This window comes from Mirounga leonina, unplaced genomic scaffold, assembly GCF_011800145.1.
Source record: "Mirounga leonina isolate KUSES-001 unplaced genomic scaffold, KU_Mleo_1.0 Mir_165, whole genome shotgun sequence".
NCBI classification, from domain to species: Eukaryota; Metazoa; Chordata; class Mammalia; order Carnivora; family Phocidae; genus Mirounga; species Mirounga leonina.
Window position 1 is genome coordinate 79,511,134 of NW_023270415.1, and position 16,206 is coordinate 79,527,339.

Sequence of the window (16,206 nt, forward strand, 5' to 3'; positions counted from 1 at the left end):
TTGCTAGTAGAGCACGTGAGCTCTGCGGCCAGGCCAAGTCTGCCTCAAGTCCTTTGGAGATAGTGGGTATATTGAAATCAAATGAATTCTTTAAAAGAGACGGATGACCTAACAGTGCATAATAATGTAGGTCCCCCAAATTCGTTCAATTAGCACTCGGCGCCACGTAACTGAGGTCTGACTGTGTGCCCGGCCCCGTACCAAGCATTTCATATACACCAACTCTGTCTGATTCCACTCGTGCAACATTTCCTGAGCGCCTACTGCGTCCCTGTCCTCAGGGCGCTCACCTCCGAAGACGGCAGGCAGAGAATCACGAGGGACGGCAGGAGCGGCCGTGAGGACAGTGCGGGGTGGGCTGAGCCGGCGTTTCAGTCGTGGGATGGGAGAGAAGGAAAGCTGACACAACTCTGAGTATCTCAGGGGAAAGTTAAGGTGAGCTCTCTCACATCTTATTACAAAACAAACTCCAAATGGATACAAATTGTAATAGCTAACACTTCTAAGTGAAACAAAGACATCCAAAGAAATACTTCAAAATTTAATAACGTATCATTTGGGAGTCAGAATGCTTTCTTTCTTGGAGCCAAAATGCAGGGCTCACAAAGATGAGTCTGACTACATAAGACTTTTAGAGCTTCTCTGATTGCCCAACAAATTCAGAAAATTTTGTGACAATAAATTCACAAACCTGAAAATGTAAACCTGGATATACAGAGTTTATATAAATTACTAAGGATTTGGGACGCCTGGGGGGCTCAGTCGGTTAAGCGACTGCCTTCGGCTCAGGTCGTGATCCTGGAGTCCCGGGATCGAGTCCCGCATCGGGCTCCCTGCTCAGCGGGGAGTCTGCTTCTCCCTCTGACCCTCCCCCCTCTCATGTGCGCTCTCTCTCTCATTCTCTCTCTTTCAAATAAATAAATAAAATTAAAAATATATATATCCACAGTGATTATTCCCAACTGCTCACATTCCAACTGATCTTCCTACTCTTCTTGATACCTCTATTTGTTTGAGTGGGCACATTATATTTATTATTAGAAAAATAATAATAAAGCTACCTTTTAAAAACTGACAAAAGCAACTACGAACAAATTCTGGGAGGAGGATAAATGGGTGTTTACTATTCTGTTTTTCTCTGTTCGATATTTTCCAAAGTTAAATAAAAACTAAGAGGTAAACATAGTACCTCACTAACAGACATCCAGAGAGATTTAAAACCTTGCCCAATTCAAGATTTGAGGCGGGTCTGTTATGATTCCCATGTATATTCGAAGCCCCAGGGACGCAAACACGTGGAGAGGCTGGCGCCCGGCTTGGCAGAGACGCTCCATCATCGGTAAGATGGGCGGCCACGGGCCACGTGCCACCTGCCAGTGCCACCAAGTGCAGCATCTGACCCCGGCCCCACGCTGCAGCCACGAGGCCCTGTCCCAGGGAACCCCTTGGTGCCTGCCAGTCCCTGGGACTTGCCCAAGGGCACCCCACAGGGCAGGATATAAACCCACACATCCTTGCCCCAAAACTCCTCATGCTCTTCTTCCTGACCGCAAGCCAGCATGTTACTTCAAGTACAAGATTAAAGCCATGATTTGGATTTTCTATCCCAGATAAAGGGAACCCATACTGAAAGTGCATAAAAGAAAAAAAACTCAGAAGACCTATTTCCACTCATTTATAAATGTGCCCCACGGCCCTACCTCAGCAGGAACCCCACCACTTTGCACAGCTGTCTGACTCGGGATGGGGGGATCCCCTGTCTCCCTCCCTTCACTTACATGGTTCAGTTTCTGAGGCGGCCAGAAACCACCTCATTTACCTACACCCTTTCCAGCACGCACACGCCGAGGGTCTCGATGCCGAGCGCACACTGCCATTCCCCACGAGGCTGCACCATTAGTCCTGGAGAGTGGCATTGGTACTCGGGCAGGGTGGGGCCGGCCCAAGCAGCCTCCCAATCCAGCTAGAGCCTTGGCCACCGAATGCAGGTAGCCACCAGCGTTTTATTTATTATTATTTTTTTTAATGGAAAAGAAAACGAACGCAGAGACCACGAGTCGCCTCAGGGCAAGCACCTTCCGTGAACGTGCAGAGGTACCACAGCTTCCCCCCCCGCTCTCCTGGCAAGCAAGGCGGGGCCACCGAGCGGCTTCTGGGGCCAGGGCTCCTCTTTCCAGGGGGGCTCACTCCTGACTTCAAGCCTTAACGTGGGTAATGGCCTCACAGTAAGCATCCGGGTATCTCTAGCGAACGCAAATCCACCGAAACCAGATCCATCAGTATTAGCTCGTGAGGCCCGGTGAATTTTAAGAGAGAGAACAGGAATCAGGAAGAAGAAAACGATAGCAAAAATGAAAAACCACAACTTCAGTCCTGTCCCACGGGGCTCCTGAGTGAAGTCTTAATTTTTTGCCAGTCTTGAAAAGAATAAACATCTATTTTTACCAGCAAGGCATCTCCCCATCATCTGCTAACACACAACCGTGTCATCCGCCCGCCTGCGGAACTGACAGGTGACAATGGGTGCCCAGGCTGCAGGGCACCTGTCCACCATCAAGTGAGTAATTCTATGTGGTCCAACACAGAAGGAAAAGGAGGAGGAGGAATGAGACCAGACAGCACGAAGGGCTGAGGGCCCCACAAAGCAGCTCAGCCGCTCAGTAAGGCAACACGGGCGGGAAAGGGACGTACACAAGAGTTCCCACAGCCTTATGGAGGACAAAGTCAGGGGCTTCGTCAGACATATTGAAGCCATCACACCCAGAAGAAGTATCTTAGACCAAGGCAGCAGGACCCAGCAGGATCCGCCGGTTTAGGGTCAGCGACCTGAGGTATGACATCACAAAGCAGCTCCTTCTGACCCACTACCAAACCTAGAAGACCAAACCCGGCTTAAATCCTGACCTGCCGTGATGTTACATTTCTTCCTGTTTAGCCCAATCACTTCCACAGAACCTTATCCAGGACAATCCCCTGCCCTTCCCCATTCCCTGCCAGGCCTGACGGCTGCCCAGGACAACACCTCCATCCCCCCATTCAAATGAGCCCGCCAGGTGGCAGGACCCCCAGCGACTCTGGGCTCTCTGTGCACGGGTCACCCTGCACGCTGCAGCAAGCCCCCAACTCAGCTTCCACCTGCCCTCTCCCTCCCCAACCTGCCCTGCTCCTCTCCATGACCTGCCCCTCCCTTCCTCCCCTAAAAACCAGAGCTACCGCTGACGTCATCTCTCCTGGAAACCCCGCGGGGCCCAGAGCCAACTGGAGCGCCTGCCACCTCTGGCGGGACAATCCTTCCGATGTGGCGGTTCACAAGACCCACCTCACTGGCTACTTCTCTGGTTCTACGTTCTTGTTCAGTCTGTTCAACCACAGCAACATGATAATAACACACCACGTTCTCCAACTCACCCCCTCCTCTGTGACGCCTTATCACACATGTAGCTACCGACGCCAGCTCGACCTTGGATTTCAGATGTTTGTGGCCGAGCTGCAGGTCTTCCCACAGACCCCGAGGCTGAGCTGTGGTGCCCACCCTGTGAAGCTGTGTGGCCAGCTGGGGGCTGCGCCTCTGCCATGAGAACCCGTGGTGAGGGGGCCCCTCATTCACGGGGATGTGCATTCACACCACCTGTAAGGTACGGGCAGCCCTCTAGCTGAGAGCATTCCCACAGACCTGACAGTGGCCCAGCCAAACGTTCCTTACACTGTCTGAAAATCAAGACCCTCTCATGGTTTAGACAACGAGAGAAAACCCAGCAGACAAACCTGGCAACTTCAAGGGACTTCTTGGACCTAATAAAGGTTATCCAATAAAAACTTCCTGAAAACAGCACTCCCACTAAAGCAGTATTAGATGGATTTCTTTTGAGGTCAGAACCAAACAGTGAGGCTTGAAATCACCACTTCAACAGACGTTAGCAAGTGCAGTAACAAAAGAAACAACATGCCGTGAAACAAGACCGCGAAACTGCCACAGGTAGATGACACGATCTCCTGTATAAAATTAAGATAAAATTCACAGACAACGGTTAGAACTAAAAAGAATTCAACAAGCTTGCTAAAAACAAGACTCTAAAAATCCATTGCATTCCTACACCTGAACAACTACTAATTAGGAAAATTACTTTTACAAAGATGCCATTTACAAACAACAAAAACCACAGGTACAAAGGAGGGACAAGGATTGAATGTGCTTGAAAGAGATCTCAATTAATTAGTCTTGTGCTCAGTGATCGCCTTTGCCATCTGGCCTCATGGTAATGTATGTTCTCTGTTCAGACCCCTGCTGCACATGATAAGTCAGCATCACAGGGGGCTTAAAGATCCAAGAAATGTTCACTTGTTCGTAGAAAAAGGAAGTCGGAGGGACGCCTGGTGGCTGTCAGTTAAGCGTCCAGCTCTTGATTTGGGCTCAGGTCATGGTCTCGGGGTTGCGAGACTGAGCCCTCCATTGGGCTCTGCACTGGGGTGGAGCCTGCTTGAGATTCTCTCTCTCTCTCTCTCTCGAAAAAAAAAAAAAAAAAAAAGGAAGCCAGATTCTGGGTGGTTACTTCCTACCAGAATTGAGAAGGTGCGATGTTTAACTCTATTAGTGATATTGCTGAATTAGATAAGATACTCCCCAGCAACGCCTCCCAATTATTATAATCTAAGTGCCAGGTGTCCCAAATGGCCCCTCACCTTTTCTGTAATGTTGGCAACACATCTGGCAAGGCAGGGATTTTCACCAATTTGCAGAAGAGACACAGATGGACACAGGTGAAGTGACTCGCCTGAGGTCACGCAGATCCATGGTGGCAGGGCTAGGACCTGAACTCAGACACCTCTGATTCCAAAGTCTGGACTCTTCTGGGAGCCACAAGGCCTCCTCTGGCCACCTGGCTGGGTCAGGATGGACTGGAAGGGTAAGGAGCTCGTAGCTGCCATGGGATGGCAGAGGGCTGAAAGCGCTCACACAGATTCAGGCTTTCCTGTGCACTGTCAGTCAAGAACAGCAGGCATCTGACGTCTATCCTGAGCCGCCCAGCCAGGTATGAGGCTCTGCCTTGGAACGTGATATAGGATCTAACTGAGTGTTTTGAAAGGACACTACAGCAGCAGTTTTAAAGCAGCCCAAACCCTTTGCCATTGAGAGCTGGGGTCCACGTCCCCTCCCCTTGAGTCTGGGCAGGGTAGAAGTGGAAACGATGGGGATCTGGGAGGCTGGGTCAGAAGAGGCCACGCAGCTTCCTCCCGCTCCCTGGGAACGTCTGTGTTCCAGATACTTCCTCCTGATACGCTTCCTTGAAGAACTCAGCCCAAGCCACACAGAGAGGCTGCACAGGCACTCTGGCCAACAGTCCCCACTGAAACCAGCCTTGGCGTCAACCCAGCCCGGGTGTCAGACGTGTGGGTGGAGAGGTCTCCAGATGGTCCCAGCCCTGAGCCACCCCCTCCCTCCTTCCTGGCTGAGGCATGCTGGAGCAGAGAAGCAGCGTCTCCCGTCTGTGTCCGGCCCACGTCTCTGACCCACAGAGTCCGTGAGCAAAACAGCTGCTGATTCAGGCCGCTCGGTCTGGACGGCTTTTCCCACGGCAACAGGTAACGGAAGCAAACATCCGAGTTTCTGTGGCGCCCATCAACTAGATCTTCCTGGCCGAAGTGCTGCCCCCTGCCAGGGCCCCCCATTCAGTACAGTTTAGATGTCCAACTGCCACTCAGTCCTGGGACAACAAAGAAGGCCATACGAGCACATCTTAAATACCCATGCTGTCGAGGAAGGAGACCTCTGCCAATCACGTCCTCACCCGAGGAAATGGGGGACACTACCAACAGGCCTGGAAAAGCTGGGTCTCGGGCTGCCAACAGCACGCAGCCCAACACAGGGAAGGGACATCCTGCTGCAAAGCGCCTGGAAGAATCGGGCTTTTGGATGCGCTGCAGGGCTCACAGGGACACCTCTACGGGCAGAAAGAAAAAACAAGAAGCTGGTCAGCTGAGCACAGGCGGGCTCCCCAGGGATCCAGGGTTGATACAATGCTGGTCTGAACCTGGGCCCCACCTGTGACACCAACACCGTGCTGCTGATTGGCCCCACGCTTCCGTAGAGACCTCCAGCCTCCCGTGACCCCACCAGCAGCCTGTCCGATCCAGGCCAAACATCCGGCACCTCCTTCCCGCACCCTCCCCTCAGCTTCGGACTCACGGACGGCTTCACAGAGGGCATCACAGCCCCCAGAAGAGCCGCCCCCCCCCCCAGACCCCCACCTCCGTGAGCCTCTGTCGTCGGGAAGAACTATGGTGTCCTCGCCGGGCCCAGCCCCCCACCTGCAGATCGGTGCCTGAAGTCAGGGACACGGCTCCAGCAATCCCTCCTTCTCTGTCATAAACCTCCCCTCTCAAGAGGGCTATTCCCAACAGGAGCCCAACACGCTGCACTTACTTCCATTTTAAACAAAATGAGACAAAGACCGAGAAAAGATTGTTCTAAGGCATAAGAAAGAAAAACACAGATCCGCTATAAAGCAACTCTGATTAGACAGAAGCTGACTTCAAAACTGCCCCCAAACCCCAAATATTGCCGAAGTGTGAAAAGAAAGTAACTCTCAACCTGGGAGTGTCTTCTTGGAGAAACTCTACAGAACGAGCACAAAGATGTTCACAGGTAAAAAGTGAACCCCAAGAGACTCCAGGAGCGAAACAATCTTTGGCTCCCACTCTCCCCCAACCATCAATCCACTGGTTGTGTTCAGTCGCTTCCTAGTTCTTCCGCAGCTCTTCAGGCGGACCGGTGTCCCCCCCACACAGACGGAGCTGCTCCTGCAAGGTCACCACATCACATGGTCAACCCTCCACCCACCTGCGCCATCGGCAGGCCCTGACGGTAAGCGAGTCGCTCCTTCTCTGTCCAGTGTTGGCTGCATCCAGCTGCTCCTGGTTCCTCCTGCCTTCCTGCCTCTTAGTCCTGGACCCTGCTCACTAGCTCTGCCCCATCCACCCACCCACCCATGCACCATCCACAGCAGGCCCTTGGTGATCTCACCTAGTCAAATGGCTTCCAGCACTCTCTATATCCTGACCACCACTGGGTGCCTCTCTTGTCCCCATGCCCCCAGGAACCTCCTGCTGCCCTCCAGCTGAGGTCCAGTAGACACCACAGACTCTACGTGTCCCAGATCAACTCTTGCCGTCCCTCAGACCTGCTCCCCATGACTGCCCCTGCTCACACCCACTCCCTTGCCCTCCCTCTCCCAATTCCGACTTGGTCACACTAGGTGGCTCCACATCCTATCCTCCCATTTTCTCTGCCCCTCCCCAAACCAGGCAGATCCCCCTGACTCCTCCAAACCCACCTGACAGAGTCACCAAGACCCTGTGTTATCTCTCTCTCTCTCTCTCTCTCACACACACACACCGTGTCTTCATCTCAATCATGAGGCCACTGCTCAGGGCCACAATGTTGTCACCCCTGACTTTCCCTCACGTCTAGACCACGTCTAAATCTTCCTGCCTCCACCTTTAAGACACACACCACGGACCTAGAATCCATCAGTGTCCCCCTCTCCACTGTGAGTACACAGGTCCGAACCCTCACTACCTTCCAGGGGATTATTCCGAGATTCCTAACTGGTCCTCTCTCCACGCCCACCCCCACCCCCGTGTCTACACAGCAGCCAGGAGCTGGAGGGCAGACTCTGCTCAAACCCTCCAGCGGCATCCTGTCTCAGCGGAGGAGTGAGGAGCGGCGGGCCCCGGCCTCCCCCCATCTCCTCCTCTCCCCTTGCACCCTGCCCCCCCCCCCGCTTCTGCTGGGGCCTTCCTCCCCCAGATGCCCTGCAGCTTGCTTGCCCTGCAGCTTGCTCGCTCGCTCCCAGGTCTGTGTTCAAGTGGCGCCTTCTCAGAGAGCCCTCCTTGTGCCATCGCCCCCCCCCCCTCCGGCTCTGCCCGTCTCCACGGCCCTGCAGTGGGCGCCGTGTGGGCAGGTCCTCCCCGGCCCCGGCCCCGGCCCCAGCAGTGGCGCCCGTTTCCTCCCTGTCCTCCACCCCCCTCCCCCCGCTGGCTGCAGCGGGGCGGCCAGGCCCGAACACCCAGGGAGACTCTCGGGGACTTTGTGCACCCCAACGACTCCGTCCCTCTGTAGCCAGTGTTTTCTACAATGAACACAGAAGAATCCCCCCTCCTCTTTTTAAGGATTTTATTTATTTATTTGAGAGAGAGAAAGCACCCGCGGGAGCAGAGAGGAGGGGCAGAGGGAGAAGCAGGCTTCCCGCTGAGCAGGGAGCCCGATTCGATCCCAGGACCCTGCGATCATGACCCGAGCCGAAGGCAGACGCTTCACCAACTGAGCTACCCAGGCGCCCCAGTCCTTTTTTTAAAGAGAGTAAGAGAGGTTAAAAAGTCAACATTATGAAGGGAAAACTTCAGCTTCTGTTTGTATCTTTTTTGTGATAAACATGGATTCTTTTTACACATCAAAATCTTCCCGGGCTGGGTACCTGTGGGGTCACATCCGCTACGCTGCCAGCGACAAAGGAAAATAAAAATATTTCCTCTCCTCGGGGCGCCTGGGCCGCTCAGTCGGTTGGGCGACTGCCTTCGGCTCAGGTCATGATCCTGGAGTCCCGAGATTGAGTCCCGCATCGGGCTCCCTGCTCGGCGAGAAGCCTGCTTCTCCCTCTAACCTTCCCCGCTCTCATGTACTCTCTCTCTCTCTCATTCTCACTCTCTCAAATAAATAAATCTTTAAAAAAAAAAATTTTCCTCTCCTCAGCAATATATTTAGCAATCAAGCATTTCAACTCAGACTTCAGTGTAAGAATACTCCCATGTTTATTTTCAATTACAATCCCTCTATTTTGTGAAAAGTAGTGTTATTTTAATGTTAACAAAACAAGGCACACATTCAATAGTAAATATCATGGTGCTATTACCAAAACAAACAAACAAATCCCAGAATGTTCCTTATCCCAAGAAAAGCATCTGAAAAGATTAAGTAACAGAAGCTTTAGCTTTGTTTTGAGTCAAATTTCCCTGCATGCTTCAGCAAGGCTCCTGCCTCAGATACCTGTGGCTCAATCCAATCGGAGGGAGTGCTAATTCGACTGTAATCCCCTTACTTGGAATGAGTACAACTCCCTGAGGGGATACTTAAAAGCAAATTTACCAAACGACAGACATCAGAAAATTCTCTCAATTTGTACAGCTAGATATTTGAAATGTCACTTCTAAATACTGGCATCCTGTAGAGGTACAATTTTTTTTTTTGAGTCGGAATAATTAATTAGGAGTAAATTTGTTGAAAATCAAGCAGATAAAATCCCCAGGGCTGTTGGGCCTCTTTAATCAATTCTTCCATAAGAGAGACAAGCCCACAATTTAACATAAATAGACATGTACTCTGCGTTCTTCAAAAGGCTGAAAAGAAATTAGTGACACTTGCACATATCTTAGATGATGGACTGTGCCAGATGCAGGACCCTGCACAATTATGGCATTTTTCCATCCACATCAGGCTCCAGCCACTACCTAGATCTTGACTCATCTGATATCTGTGAGGCAGGGGGAGGGGGCTGCTTTCCCTGGCAGCTGGTGAAAACTAGAGTTGAGGTCTCCTGTGTCCTGGCGGACCCCGTTTAGCATAAGGTGGGATCCCGATGTCACTTTTGGCTGGTCATGAGCCAATCAAAAATGCACACCTTAACATGAAGTATGCTGGTACCTTCAAAGCTCACAGCTGAGCTTGGAAATCTGGATTCAGGAATGTGCATAAAATGACCCAGGGTCAGTTTTCTGAAATCATATTAGACTTCACAGAGCACAAAATGGACCCTCTTAACCATCTTACAGTGGACAATTCAGTGGCTTTGGTGCCTTCACGACGCTGTGTGGCCGCAACCACTGTCTGCTTCCAGGACATTTTCACCACCCCCAAAAGAAACCACACACTTCCTTCCCATTCCCTCCTATCCTCAGCCCCTGGCAACCACTGATCTGCTTTCCCGTCCCTGTGGATTTACTTACTCCGGGCATCTCATATAAACGGACTCGTATACGTGGCTTCTTTCACCGAACACAATGTTTTTGACGTTCATCTACGTGGTAGCTTTCACAGACTCCCCGTGAGGAGCTCGCTCCAGGAACCAGCTCGCGGTCACACAGCCCACTGTCCACCTGCCTGCCCCGGCCAACAACCAGGAGCGAGTATCTGGGGCTGCCTGGGGCTTTCGGAAGAGCTGTGCGTTGCACTCACTCCTGTAGGATTCCTGCCTTGGCGGGAGGAGACAGCCTGGAGCCGCTGAGGGGGGCCCCCCGGCATCAGACCCACGAGAGCACCCGGCCCCGCCAGCCCACGGCGGCCCACGGCAGAGGCTGTCTGAAGCTACAGTTTTGGGGGCACTAAGTAGATGATGCAGTGAAAGACACACGTCCCTAAAACCACCGGGTGACCAACACATGCTCTGCACTGTGGGGAACGTCGGAAGCAGACATGGCCCCATGGGCAGCAGCTCCTAGCCAGGAGTTAACGTCCGCGGAAATGACAATGACACAGCAGCCACGTTCAGGTGCGTTGGAATTCTTGGCTGACCATGCGCACCAACACTAATTCAAACACACCAGCAATAAAAGAGCAATTCTTTTTTTTTTTTTTTTTAATTTATTTGAGAGAGAGAGAATGAGAGAGAGAGAGAGAGAGAGGGTCAGAGGGAGAAGCAGACTCCCTGCCGCACAGGGAGCCTGATGCGGGACTCGATCCCGGGACTCCAGGATCATGACCTGAGCCGAAGGCAGTCGCTTAACCAACTGAGCCACCCAGGTGCCCTAAAAGAGCAATTCTGAGGCAAGCGGGAACCTGGGGCACTGACCATCTACGTGACGCTAAGGGGCAGCCTTAGGGACGCGGGCGTCTGGGTCGGTGATTCCACGGTTGTTGGTGACCACACTGAGGTATGTGTGGATAAAGGATGACGGGCAGGATTTCCTTCAAATTGTTCCCGTAAGGAAATAAAAGTGGCCACGTGCTAATGCTGCTTGAGCTGAGAGATGAGTGCTTTAGGGGCCATCAGACTTTGGGCTTGCGCACGTTAGGAAGTCAGAAGCACCGCGGAAAGTCTGAAAGACGGAACAGCACAGGAGTGGATGCTCAGGGTGGCGGGACTAGCCGGACGCGACCACCGCCCGGGCTCTTCACGGGCTGCGGGCAGGGCACACGTGTGGCCGCAGCGGGCGGTGTGGATGAGCACGCGGGCATCTTTTGGGGATGGGGTGGGGGGTGGGGCGGCTGGGGCTGTCCCCGGGGGTTCGGGCTGCTCAGAATGTGGTGGCCAGCTTTGCCCCCACCGTGGCGCGAGGGGCCAGGGCCCAGCGAACACCGCCTCTGGCCACCTCCCCCCGGACTGCAGACTTGAGCAGGAACACGAGCGGTGACACACTCGGCTGCCGAAGCTGAAAGGGGCCTTGCGAGCGAGGGGGAAAGCGAGCGGCCTGCTCGGAGGCCTCCACGGCGGCCTGAGAGCGAAGCGAGAAGGGGACACCTTGTGGCTCCCGTGCACAGGAAGCCGGCAGGGGAGGCTCACCAAGGACGTCAGTACAGGGACAGGCCAGTGAACTCCCGTGCAGTGACGCAGGGTCAAAAATAAAGGTTTGCCCCACTCTGCTATTAATATTCCCTGCCTTCAAGTCTGCAAATATACCAAATACGGCCAATACGACAAGTTATGCAGAATGTCCTTTTTTTATGATTATAAATTGTTATGTTCACAGTAGAAATTTACAACTCAGGCTTCCTAAAAATACGGTAAGATTTTCCCACAATCACATACACAGTGAAAAAACATCAATGCACAATGTCCTTCCGAACATCATCTACATTTCGATTTGCCTAAAGGAAGCAGGCAGATTCCAAACTCGACGGGGGCTCAGCGAGATCCCTCAGCAGACCGCTTCCAACACGAGGGGGCTCACACACAGGCACCTGCAGCTCTCACCGCCCCCCTCCCTTCCCACAAAGCGAACGTGGACCAACTCTAACACCATCCAGAAGCCAATGCTCCCAGCACAGCATGGAAAAAATAGGAAAACTGCCCTGTATGTCCTCTGATAAAACTGTCACACACTTTTGGCAAAGCTTTAAAGCACAGAAAATTAAGAAATTTATAATTAAAATATACAATAATTGGAAACAACCCCAAATGTCTTGTCAAATGAATGGATAAAACAAAACGTGGTATATCCACGCAATGGAATGGGCTTCAGCCATTAAAAGCAAGAAAGTACTGGGACGCCTGGGTGGCTCAGTCAGTTAAGCGTCTGCCTTCGGCTCAGGTCATGATCCCAGGGTCCTGGGATCGAGTCCCACATCAGGCTCCTTGCTCAGCAAGGGGCCTGCTTCTCCCTCTGCCTGCCTCTGTCTCTCTGATAAATAAATAAAATCTTAAAAAAAAAGCAAGAAAGTACTGATAACCTGCTCCAACACAGAGGAACCTTGAAGATACTCTTAGGTGACACCAGAGGCACGAAAGTCCACATGCTGTAGGATTCTATTTGCATGAAATGTCCAGAATGGGCAACTACGTTGAGCAGAAAGCAGACTAGCGTTTGCCAGCAGCCGGGGGAGCGGAGACGAGAGAGGCAGCCAATGGGTAAAGGGTCTCTGTTCGGGGGGATGACAAGGTTCAGTGGTCACAAACACCGTGAACGTACTTAAGGCCACTGATGGCGTGCTGTAAAATGGTGAATTTTAGGTTCTATGCACGCTACACGCCCTGGCCTAGTGTTTAATCGTTGTGTGCTCTCGGCACTGAGCGCCTTGACGTCCTTGGACAGGAACCAGCACCTTCCTCGGCTGCAGCAGGGAGTAGGCCTGCCCGACTGACTTATCAGCACCAACACATCCTGCACATCTTTAACCACAACACATAAAAATACAGTGGTAATTTGGGGCTTCGTGAGCTAGATCTTGAAAAAATAAAGCTGTTGTTTTTTTGAGTGTTCGTGTTACACAAGGCAGGGCTAAGCTTCCGAACGTGGGTTTTGGTCTGTTCTTTCCCTCCACGGACACGCCTCCTTTCTGCCACTCGGCACACACTCTGGGGGTGCCCCCGCTGCATTCCAGGGTCAGAACATTGGCCCTGCACCAACCACCGGCCCCAGCAGCCTACGCTCCTCTTCCCATCACCAGTGGAGGCCCCGCCAGAGTCTCTGGGCCCTCCTCCCGCGGCCCCTCCGGCCCGAAGGCTGCCTGCAGGCAGGGACACGGCGTAGGGCCCAAGCCGACGGCACTTGCCGAAACCCCAAGGAGCAGTCGTGGGCTGAGGGAACCTCGCCCAGAGTGGCTCGCTTGCTCCAGGAAAACCACGGAGTCCTCTGCTCGGCCGGCAGAGCGTCTGTGGTCTGGGGCCACTGATCTACCATTCCTGAAACACCCAGAAGTCCTAAATGCTCAGGGAGCCAGACGAGAGCAGTAAGGGACGGACTTCTCTGCAGATTTATTACTTTCCAAATGCTCCTAAGAGTGATACTGGGGTCATCTGCTGGGTCACAGAGCAGAATGTTCTGAATGCCCAAATGGTCCCACGGGCAGTCAGAGTGACCTCGGGAAGGGTCTTCCCATGCAGGACTAGCACAGCTGAACAGAGGAGGTGACCAGGAAGCCCTCATCCGTCCATCCGTCCATCTGTCCTTCCACAGTATCCAGTGCTCCTCCTTCTCACTGGCGTCTCTCCCTGTACTGTGACCTCTCTCTGTGCCCACCAGGTGGGACCTGCTGACATCACCTCCCAGGGACCCCAGCCACCGCTGGCTGGTTCCATGAACGTTGACCGTGGGCTCCAGCAGCGCAAGCGTCAGGGAGGTGGGGTCAGGCTGTCCTGGGGAATGAATAAGCTTTTGACTGGACAAAAGACCAAGGCATTCTTACTTAGCTATTTGGCAAGGCTTCATGAGAAACCCACTTTGAGCAGATCCTGGAAAGAAGGAATTTCCATCAGCAGGATATGCGTGCACAGGACGGGCACCTGACCAGGGACCCACAGGCAACACAACCAGAAGCACAAAGGGCATGAGGGCAGAAGCGCGAGAGGCTGGCATGGGCCTGGTGAGGTCGTACTGGGTCGTGACGCCAGGCTCCAGGGGCTTACAGTGTGTTCTATAAATAGCTGGCAACCTCTGCAAATGGCCAAGTAGGCAGAGTGACCACAGCAGGGCACGGTGGCCCCCGGCCCACTGCCTCTGCCCTCCGGCCGCAGCTCCGGCCACATGGGGTTTGGAGTGCTCTGCCTGCCCTGTGGTCCCCACGGCGCCCGGCTCTGCTGTCCAACACCACCTCCCTAAGCACCCTAACCACAGACTCCGTGCGCCAGACGTGTTACCTATCTGTCCCCCAGCTGTTCGCCCCCCGCCCAGGTCACAGGCTCCTCGAGAGCAGAGGCCCTCTGTGTGGGTCTGCCTCTCCTCAGCATCTGGCACAGGGCTCAGCACATGGCAGGTGATCCAAACACCAAGGAAGGAAGGCACAGTGACAGACTGCAGAGACACAGGTCGGGAGCACGGGGGGCCGTGAGGGGAGGGCCCTGCACTAGTCCTGGCAACAGACAGCAAGGTTTCTGTCCTGTCCTGGGGCCGGGGCTATGACAAGGCGGCACATCAGTTAGCAAGCTCTCTTCCAACAGTTTTCGAACGCTCAGAGGTGAGTGCTTGCTGGTTAAGAATCAATTAGAACACTTTCCTCTATGTGGGTCACACCATTCACTCCTCTTTTTTCTAGAGCAGGTCAGAAGCTACTACCAAAAGCACATACACACCATCCTAAACTGCTGCCACAGAGACCAAGCTTTACCTGAGCACACCCTCCAACAAATCCCCGAGTGGGCTTCTGGCCGTCCCTTGGGAGAAGGGGAGAAGACACTATGTTTAAATACAGCGGCAACAAGGAACACAGCAGGGTAGGTGGCAGGGAAGGGGGTCTCTTTCCATGCCCCAGGAAAATGTTTTTAACTAATTTTGGGTATTAGCCCGGAATGGAAGCCATTTCCAGACTGCTAGCCTCTCTCAGATGAACCCCCAACTCCATGTGTACTTAAATAACTAGGAAAACCCATCCGCATCAGCTGGTAAAGACAGAAGATCTCTCAACAGAACAATTTTACAAGCACTTCCACAAAAAGCACAAATAGAATTCGCCAAACTAAAGACACCACTCAGTGAAGCTGCCTCTTTTCAAAAAGAAGTCTGTGAGACCTGAGGGCAGCCCAGCTCCTTCACCAACAACTCAAAAGAAAACACCCACCCAGCCTGATGGGCCCCATTTCCTTCCGCACCAGAGACGGGGTGCCCTCCTCCTACCCACTCTCACCTGCTCCGAGGAGCGGGCCTCCCAGAGACCTGGCAGACACAAGCGCAGCCCCAAACCTCTCAGGCCATCACTTTGCCAGGCCGCACACACAGGAACCCGCACTCCAGAGCTGACCCCCTCCTGGGACAGTTTCATTAAAACGTGTTTGTAAGGCAGGATGCAGCTTAATGTAAGTGGACTCTCTGACAGTCTCTGCCATTAGATATTCACACAGATGACTCCACAGAGGGAGAGAGAACAGAATTTAGGATTCTCGTAACTCAGCAATTCTCAGAGTGGCCCCAGGAATTCCTGGGGAGGCCCCAGGAGCCGCTAAGGGGGTTTCCCAAGGTCAGAAGTATTTTTGTTCTAATACGTAATGCTCTCTGTACCCGGAAGGTTCAAGGGCAGAAACTGCAGGTGCTGCCTCCCATCGAGGCAGTGGCTCAGCACCAGAAAGCTCTGCCGCGGAGGGGGGGCTAGTTTACCTAGAAATGTTCTTACTGAAGCAGGGAAAAGCACTCATTTTATGAAACTCTGACTCTTCAGCCTCCTCATATCTGTGTGAGGAACAGGAAGTGTGCGTCACCCTAACTGGGTGGCCGTCTCGCCGTCTGGAGGAAAAGTAGTGGGGCGAGTGTCGGGCCGGGAGCTGAGCTTCCTTTCCCGGGGAAGACGGCTCGGGTGGTGGCCAGACTTCCTCAGCACCGACCCAGGGGGCCGCCGCTCCCGGGACACAGCCCCAGCATCCGCTGCAATGATGCAATTCAAGCCTGCATGCGAAAGTGCGAACGGTGAGAGACTTGCCGTCACCACCATGAGCTTGAGGAGTCCAGCTCTTGGAAGACCTCTGCGGAGATGCACGGTGACATCCACGAACTGGATGTGTGTCTGTGCGC

The 16,206-nt window shown here is 53.2% G+C and overlaps 1 protein-coding gene across 2 annotated transcripts in view; it reads right to left on the minus strand.

The window, feature by feature from the left end:
- The window catches only part of AGO2 (argonaute RISC catalytic component 2), a 79,054-nt gene extending 73,335 nt beyond the window's left edge, over window positions 1-5,719 (minus strand). The window contains exon 1 of one of the 2 annotated variants that reach the window (XR_004680594.1): window positions 4,681-5,719. Coding sequence is in view for 1 of the 2 variants with exons in the window: in XM_035012002.1 (XP_034867893.1) it covers window positions 4,681-4,705 (25 nt within the window). In the remaining variant the exon portion in view is untranslated. The remainder of the gene's footprint in view (window positions 1-4,680) is intronic. The other variant, XM_035012002.1, reaches the window with a different exon arrangement.
- Between the last annotated feature and the right edge of the window lie 10,487 nt (window positions 5,720-16,206).